The 8,048-nt window shown below is 41.5% G+C and overlaps 1 protein-coding gene across 1 annotated transcript; it reads left to right on the forward strand.

The window, feature by feature from the left end:
* LOC110255385 (olfactory receptor 52K1-like) lies at window positions 3,001-7,660 on the forward strand. Its single transcript, XM_021062416.1, has one exon. The coding sequence runs from the start codon at window positions 5,280-5,282 to the stop codon at window positions 6,222-6,224; it is 945 nt and encodes a 314-aa protein (XP_020918075.1). The 5' UTR covers window positions 3,001-5,279; the 3' UTR covers window positions 6,225-7,660.

An 8,048-nucleotide genomic window follows, 5' to 3' on the forward strand; every position in this document is an offset into this window, starting at 1 on the left:
GTATGGTGGTTCATATTTCATCTGGTGAAATGTTTGTTTGCCACCTACTGTGTATGGTGGGCGCTTGGAATATGCAAGTGAATAAAGCACAGTCCCTTCACTTCAAATCACTTCATTTCACAATATGGTGAGTTTTTGCGAAAATACAGACATTGGGAGAACAAAAGCAGGGAATAGCTCTGTGCATTTGTTACGGGGTCTTTGGTTCCAGTAGTAAATGAGAGATGACGGTGTCTTGACTAAGAATTGTGATACATGAAATGCAGTCAGCAATTTTGAGATTGACTGTGGAGGCTGATCCAGTTTTCCCTTCTGACAGACTGAATATGGTGCAGGAAGTAAAGGGAAAAGCCAAGGATGATTTGATTCCAGATTGAGAAACTGGGGAGGAGATATGATGTACTGAGCGATGCAGTGCACACACAGGGAAGAAATCAAGATTTCAGCCTCGAGCAAGACAGGTTGAGGGAGGTGCAAGATGCTGAGTGGGAGTATTGAGGAGACAGATATTCTAGTTTCCAGCTTAGAAGGAAGGTAAATAAGGAAATTTATATGTGAAATTTTAGGATCTGATAACTAAATCCATGGGAACCAAGGAGAACACCTAGAAAGAGGGCAACATTCAAGGATGTTTCAGAATCCGTCTTCTTCTCCTGTTTTAAGTTTTCCCTTGCCAATGGCTAATTCTCAATTTGAAAACATGTCATTTTCACATACCTGTGCATAGACACTTGCACAAACAACCTTCCCTTTATTCTACTTTCCTCTGCAGCCAGTGCCCCTTTTACTGGTGGTTTTTGCAGCAAACCTCCTCAAAACAGTGAGCCATTCTACCAGACTTCAATTCCTATTTTTCTTATCTAACTCAGTCAAATCAGGCTTTGCCCCTTCTGCTCTAGCAAAATTATTCTTACCAAAGTATCCAGTTTATTGGATTTCTAAACATAAGGCTGATTCTGTTTTGGATTATTTATTTGACTCAGCAGCAGCATTGAGCATGGTAATAACCCCCTCCCCCTTAGGGCACTACATCCAAAAGTCTATCAAGACAGCACCATCACCTTGGAAAAATAGCTGACAAATTGCCCATGCTTGGTGTCTTCCGCTGACTCTTCCTCCATTTACCCCAAGTCCTCCTTTACCCAAGCTGTTTTTTTTTTTTTTTTGTCTTTTGTTGTTATTGTTGTTGCTATTTCTACCCAAGCTGTTAATGTTGGGATTCAGTTCTTGGTTCTCCTCTCTTTATGAACACTTGCTGTCTTGGTGATCTCAGCTTCATAACCATTAATATTACCTATTTCCAATGATCGAATGTTTATATCAGCAGCCAAAGTCTCCTTCAAACTTCCAACTTGTATATCCAAATGTACTGGCATGTCCATTTGTGTGTGTGTGTGTCTTTTTAGGGCAGCACTTGCAGCATATGGAGGTTCCCAGGCTAGGGGTCAAACTGGAGCTGTAGCCACAAGCCTACACCACAGCCACAGCAACGCCAAATCCAAGCTGTGTCTTCAACCTACACCACAGGTCACGGCAACACCAGATCCTTAACCCACTGAGCAGGGCCAGGGATGGAACCTGTGTCCTCATGGATGCCAGTCAGATTCGTTTCCGCTGAGCCGCAATGGGCACTCCTCCACTTGGTTTTCTGATTGACATCTCATGATCAACAGGCCAAACACTGAAACCTGGATCTTCCCTCCACATCTGCTCCACCTCAGTTCATAGCAATTCCTTCCTTTCTGTCGTTCAGTCCAAAAATCTTGGTGTCACTTTGGACTCCCTTTTCTCTTACACCTCAATGTAATCTGGCATAAAGTCCAATGGCATTTTAACAGAATGTATCCCAAATCTGAATACTTTTCCCCACTTACACTGTCACCTTTGTTCTGAGACTTTCCTGGATTCTTTGTCAACAGCCTCTGGACATTTTTCCTTGCATCTACACTTACTCCTATGCTCTATCCTCATTATACAACCCAGGGCAAACATTTTAAAAAAATGTCAAACATGTCACTTCTCTGTTGAAGACAGTATCTTTGACTATGAGAGAAGCATGTGCGAGCTTCTCCAAAAGCCGAGGCCCTGTGTGATCTGGCGCCATTGTCTCAGCCGCTGTAAATCTTTCGTTCGTTCCCTTCATTCTAGCTACACTGGCCTCCAAGCTGATGTCTGAATATCAGGCATGTTTACGTCTTAGGGCATTTGCTCTGCTTAGAGAAAATTATTTGAGTGCCTTTCCCCTAAGAGTGACTCCCTATATTCTACAGATTTTTTGTCTGTCTCTTTTCTCTCATACACACATTTTTTTTTTCTAGCCATTGCTGTGGCAACTACTGAGTGCAGGTATAGCCTGGTAGCACTTAACTCAGCTGCTTCCTGCCCCTGGGTTTCTCTACTCCATTGGACACCTGAGGGAGACTGTTCAGCTATTCTGGGGCGTATGTGAACCTGGAAGCGTGAAGAAATTAACGCCCTTTGGGTCAACCCTTGAACTGGAGGCATAGTGGAAGCCGGTGGATAAATATTCCCTTCTGTATCTCTAGTGAGCAATTCTGAGGAGACTTCTATATGGCTCTTCATATGGGGTTGGACACATTCATCATTCATCTTGGCACTGCATCTTTGGATCGGATTTCCCTGCTTTCCTGTTTCATTCTTTATCCCATTCTTGTTCCCTGGTATAATCTTGCCATATACGTCATCTGCATGGGATCCAGATGTTGCCTAGCTAATTAAAGAGATCTAGCTAATTTATTTCCTCAATCTTTGCTCAAATTAACTTCATGATGAGGTCCACTTTGATCTCTTTACTAAAAATTTTATACCCCACTCCCTAAATTCTTATTCTCATCACCCTATTTAAAATTTTTTTTTTATTTTAAGGGCCGCACCTGCGACATATGGAAGTTCCCAAGCTGGGGGTTAAATTAGAGCTTCAGCTGCTGACCTATACCACAGCTCATAGCAATGCTGGATCCTAACCCACTGAGTGAGACCAGGGATTGAACCTGCAACCTCAGGGATTCTAGTCAGGTTTGTTACAACTGAGCCACAGTGGGAACTCCCTCATCACCCTTTCTTTAAAACAGTGAATACCTTCTAACATAATATATAATTTAATTATTATCTCCTAACATCCTTCTCCATCTGTTAGACATTTCTTCTACTGAGATATCAATCTGTTTTGTTCACTGATATGTCTGCAACCCATTCAGTAAAAGTTTTAAAATTTTAGTAAATCTACTGAATATATTTACTGAATGTTGTATGAATCTAAAATTGAACAGAGTTTCAAACTTAAGACTTGAACAAATTGAACATTTAAAGAAGTTAGGGAGGTGAAGGTTAGATTGTATTCTGGGAGGTAAGAGGAGAAAGGATTTTAAGAGGAGAGTGGTCAATTTGTATAAAATACACTATCAAGTGGAGGTAACTAGAGGTAGGTAAGTGACCAGTGACCATGGGACCATCAAATGGACGTCATTTCTGTCCCCAGTGGGAGCAGTTTCAGGGTAACTTGCAATGTCTCTATTCCAAATGAGATTTGAGGGAGGTGAGATTGAGGATAGACGTATTTCTTGATATTTTGATGTGAAGAGTGGTAGAAATTTGGAGAATGACCTAAGGTCATGGAGGAAAGGATTCTGTAGGTATTAATCCACAAAGACTTTTTTTAAAAAGCTTCAGAATTCTGTTAAGGGATAGTAACATAAATGAAAAGTAAGGCTCTGTAAGCAGTAAAGATTTTTACCAAGATTTTATACGTAACCGCACTTACTCTCCCTGCAACTCTCAGATAAAGGTAGGGCAGTGCTCGCCCCCATTCCCTGGGAAGGAAACAGGGCTCACATTCGTAACAAGGCCATGCAGCCTAGAATAGGTGGTCATGATTTGAGCTAAGAATTCAGATTCTAACACTTTCCCGTACCGCATGGAAATCAACTCGTCTGTTTTCGGTGTAGTATGCGGATGTATGTTGCCTCTGGGCATTCAGATTGAAACAAAAAGGTACAATTTTTAGGACAATGAATTTGCAAAATGCTAAAACACAAAATGGGCTGCCTGGTACTATTAGCTATGTATGGTTTAGAGATATTTACTTTCCAAGCACTTGGTTTTCTCATATTGAAAAAAAGAGACTAATAAATTTTTAGTACTTATTTTGTTCATAGATTTTGGTCTCTTAATACATTATTTCATTTAATAATCAGAAGAGCATCATTAAGTGGTTCCTGTAAAAGTAAAGAATAAAAATTGGGCAGCTTCAACATCTACTGATTGGACAGAAGAAAGGTGAAAAATGAGGGAGGGAAGATTAACTATTGTTAAGAATAAGAGAGCTCTGTGTGGAAGCCAGAGGTCAGACTTGCTACATATGAGGGCAAATTCTGTGATGAAAATGAAGGTCTGGAAGATGGGTGGAGGTAGAGCCCCACAAATAGAGGGGTTAACATGAATTTACGTGAAGGAGAGCTGAGAGGAGGCTCCTGATTTTCTCATGAGCTGGAGGCAGGACTGCATTTACTGGGACTCGTGGGTGCTGAGAGCACCTGGAAGATACAGGCCAGAACAGTTCTCTCCAATGCACTTTCTGCAAGGATGGAAATTTTCTAATTCTGCAAAGCACAATTTGGTCGCCACTAGTCACATGAGGTTATTGAACACTTAGAAGTGTTATGTATGATCAGGGTATTGATTTATTTAATTTTAATGAACAGAAATAGCAGCATGTGGCCAGTGGCAACCATATCTGACTGCAAAGCTTTAGAGAAAATGAACACTGTATAATTGATTGAGGCACTAGAAATTGAAGTTTATTTGATGAATATGGGCACCCTAGCCAGAGATTAAGACAGGATATTTATTTATGTGATTGGTGTTTTTTTTGGGGGGGGGCAGGTAGTATGGTAAGAATGTATTTTCTAAAGCAATTAACTTAAACATACTTCAGTTCTTTTATCCGTGAACAATCCTGTCATCATTAAGAATACAGAAAACATTACTTTCTCTCCATTCCTTTATGAAAGCTGTTTCATATTCATATTTAATATTCTATTCAAAAAGACCAAAGTTCTTTGTGGGCAGGAAGCCTGAATTATGCTTCTTGATGTCTCTAAGAAGCCCTAACTCGTTTTATTTAAAGACTGGGGCCATAAACAAGAATTGATACACCAAGGTTGGATGTTACAACTTGATCTTTCTGATCCCCTATGCACTAAATACTCTCCCAAGGTGAAGGAGCCTAAGAAAATCAGCAAGAAGGATTTCCAGGAGCCATGTCAGCTTCCAATAGCACCTCAAGCCATCCAGCAGCCTTCCTGTTGGTAGGAATTCCGGGTTTGGAGCACCTGCATGTCTGGATCTCCATTCCCTTCTGCTTCGCCTATACTCTGGCCCTGCTGGGAAACTGCACCCTTCTCTTCATTATCCTGGTTAATACAGCCCTTCACGAGCCCATGTACCTCTTCCTGGCCGTGCTGGCAGCCATTGATCTGGTCCTGTCTTCCACCACAGTGCCCAAAATGCTGGCCATATTCTGGTTCAGGGATCGAGCGATCAACTTCTATACTTGTCTGGTCCAGATGTTCTTTCTCCACTCCTTCTCGATCATGGAGTCGGCACTGCTGCTGGCCATGGCCTTTGACCGCTATGTGGCCATCTGCAGGCCACTGCACTACACCACAGTCCTCACTGGGCCCCTTATCACCAAGATTGGCTTGGCCGCTGTGACACGGGCTGTGACACTGATGACCCCGCTCCCCTTTCTGCTCAGACGCTTCCACTACTGCCGAGGCCCAGTGATTGCCCACTGCTACTGTGAGCACATGGCCGTGGTCAGGCTGGCCTGTGGGGACACTCGCTTCAACAACATCTATGGCATTGCAGTGGCCATGTTTATTGCAGTGTTGGACCTGTTCTTTGTTATCCTGTCTTACATTTTCATCCTTCGAGCAGTTCTGCAGCTCACCTCTCAGGAGGCTCGCTACAAGGCCTTTGGGACATGTGTGTCCCACATAGGTGCCATTTTAGCCTTCTACACACCTGCGGTCATCTCCTCGGTCATGCACCGTGTGGCTCGCCGGGCTGCCCCTCACGTCCACATACTCTTTGCCAATTTCTATCTGCTCTTCCCACCCATGGTCAACCCCATCATCTATGGTGTCAGGACCAAGCAGATTCGTGAACAAGTCTTAGGACTATTCCTAAGAAAGGATGTGTAAATGGACAGTGAGGGGCAGGTGGGATAGAGGGGACAGGTTGGATGCTGGAGGGGGGTGGGGATCTAATAGGATGCAGAGGGCAGCCAGGGTCTCCTTGTTTAGGTCCTTCCTGGTAAAATGAAAAAAGTAAATGGTATCCCAAAATGATCAAGAGTCTCCAGGGCGATTAGGACTCAAGGGTCTGAGTCTTTGGACTCAAACTGCTGAACTTGCTATCTCCTCACAGAGTCCTCACTGATATCATGGGCTTGACACTGTCTTAACCAACTCTCTTCTCGGTGACATCACCTAAAAACGAAAGTGCTTCCAAATTCATTTACTTACAAAAAGGATCAGAGTCAGTTTCTATCCTGGGTCACTGGGGATTTTACTTATCTACTCAAGACCATCTGATGTGGGAATCCTTCTTAGTCACTCTGACAGGTGGTGTCCAACCTCTGACTATGCACTTGCTATTCTGGAGAGCTGGTGGCCTTCCAGGGTGGAAGGTTCTAAGCTCTAGGGGTGCTGCTGTAATAGTTACCAGAAATACAGAAGTGGACTTAGAACTGGGAAATGAGTAGAGGTTAGAAAATTTTTGAGATACATATGAGAAAACATCTGTGTTGCCTTGAAGATACTGTTGTTCGAGATAAGGCCATTAAAGGGAATTCTGGTTGGAGCTCAGAAAGAAGAGAACTGTACAGAGGATTTCTTCTTGGAGAACACATATCATCATGAACAGAACACTGGTAGAACATGCATAATTAAAGGTACTTCAGGTGCAGTCTCAGACGGAAAGGTGGATCCTATTATGGGAAACTAGATGAAAGGTGATCCTTGTTATAAAGTGGCAAATAACTTGGCCAAATTCAGTTTTAAAGTGTTGTGGAATATAGAACTTGAAAGTGATCAACTTGGATGTTTAAGTGAGGAAATTTCTAAACAAAGTCTTGAAGGCATGGCCTGGTTTCACCTTACTTCTTACAGTAAAATAAGAGAGAAGAGAGATAAATTGAAGAAAGATTGGTTAAGGTAAAAGGAACCAGAACTTGAAGTTTTGCAAAATTCTTGACCTATCTATATCACACACACAAAAAACAGAAAGTGTATTGAGGAGAAAATAACGAGGGTATGTATGCCTGCGACCATTTTCTTAAAGGGGCTAGGTTTGTGACTTATTGATCCAAATGGCCAATTCAGAAAAAATCAGGCATAGAGATAGAGTTATGCAGCAAAGATCTGTGGAGGGAACTCTTGTGGAGCCTAACAACATGCCACTAAAAAACCAACAGGTCAATGAAGACATCAAAGAGGAAATCAGTAAGTATATTGAGACCAATGAAAATAAAAACACAACTTTCTCATGAGATACAACAAAAGCAGTACTAAGATGGAATTCTCTAGTGATACGGGCCTGATGAAGAAATAAGAAAATTTTAAACAAACAGCCTAACCTACTGTGTGACAGAATTAGAAAAAGAATAAGCAAAGCCCAATATCAGAAGGAAAGAAATAAGATCAGAGAGGAAATAAGTGAAAATAGACACCAAAAATCAACAGAAAATAGCTATGAAACCAAGAATAGATTTTTGAAAAAATAACATTTCTAAGACTTTAGCCTTGTTCATTAAGAAAACAGAATACCCAAATAAACAAAATAAGAAATTAAAGATAAATTACAACCAATATCACAGAAATACAATCATAAGAATACTATGAACACTATATCCAAAAAAAATTGGACAACTTAAAAGAAATGGATGCATTGCTAGACGCATACGATCTTTTAAGACTGAATCAGAAAAAGTATATAATCTTAACAAACCAATTATTAGTACTGAA

Source organism: Sus scrofa, chromosome 9, assembly GCF_000003025.6.
Source record: "Sus scrofa isolate TJ Tabasco breed Duroc chromosome 9, Sscrofa11.1, whole genome shotgun sequence".
NCBI classification, from domain to species: domain Eukaryota; kingdom Metazoa; phylum Chordata; class Mammalia; order Artiodactyla; family Suidae; genus Sus; species Sus scrofa.

Bases quoted from the DNA above. Each gene is read 5' to 3' on its own strand.
- LOC110255385 (XM_021062416.1), top strand. From the start codon at position 5,280: ATGTCAGCTTCCAATAGCACCTCAAGCCATCCAGCAGCCTTCCTGTTG.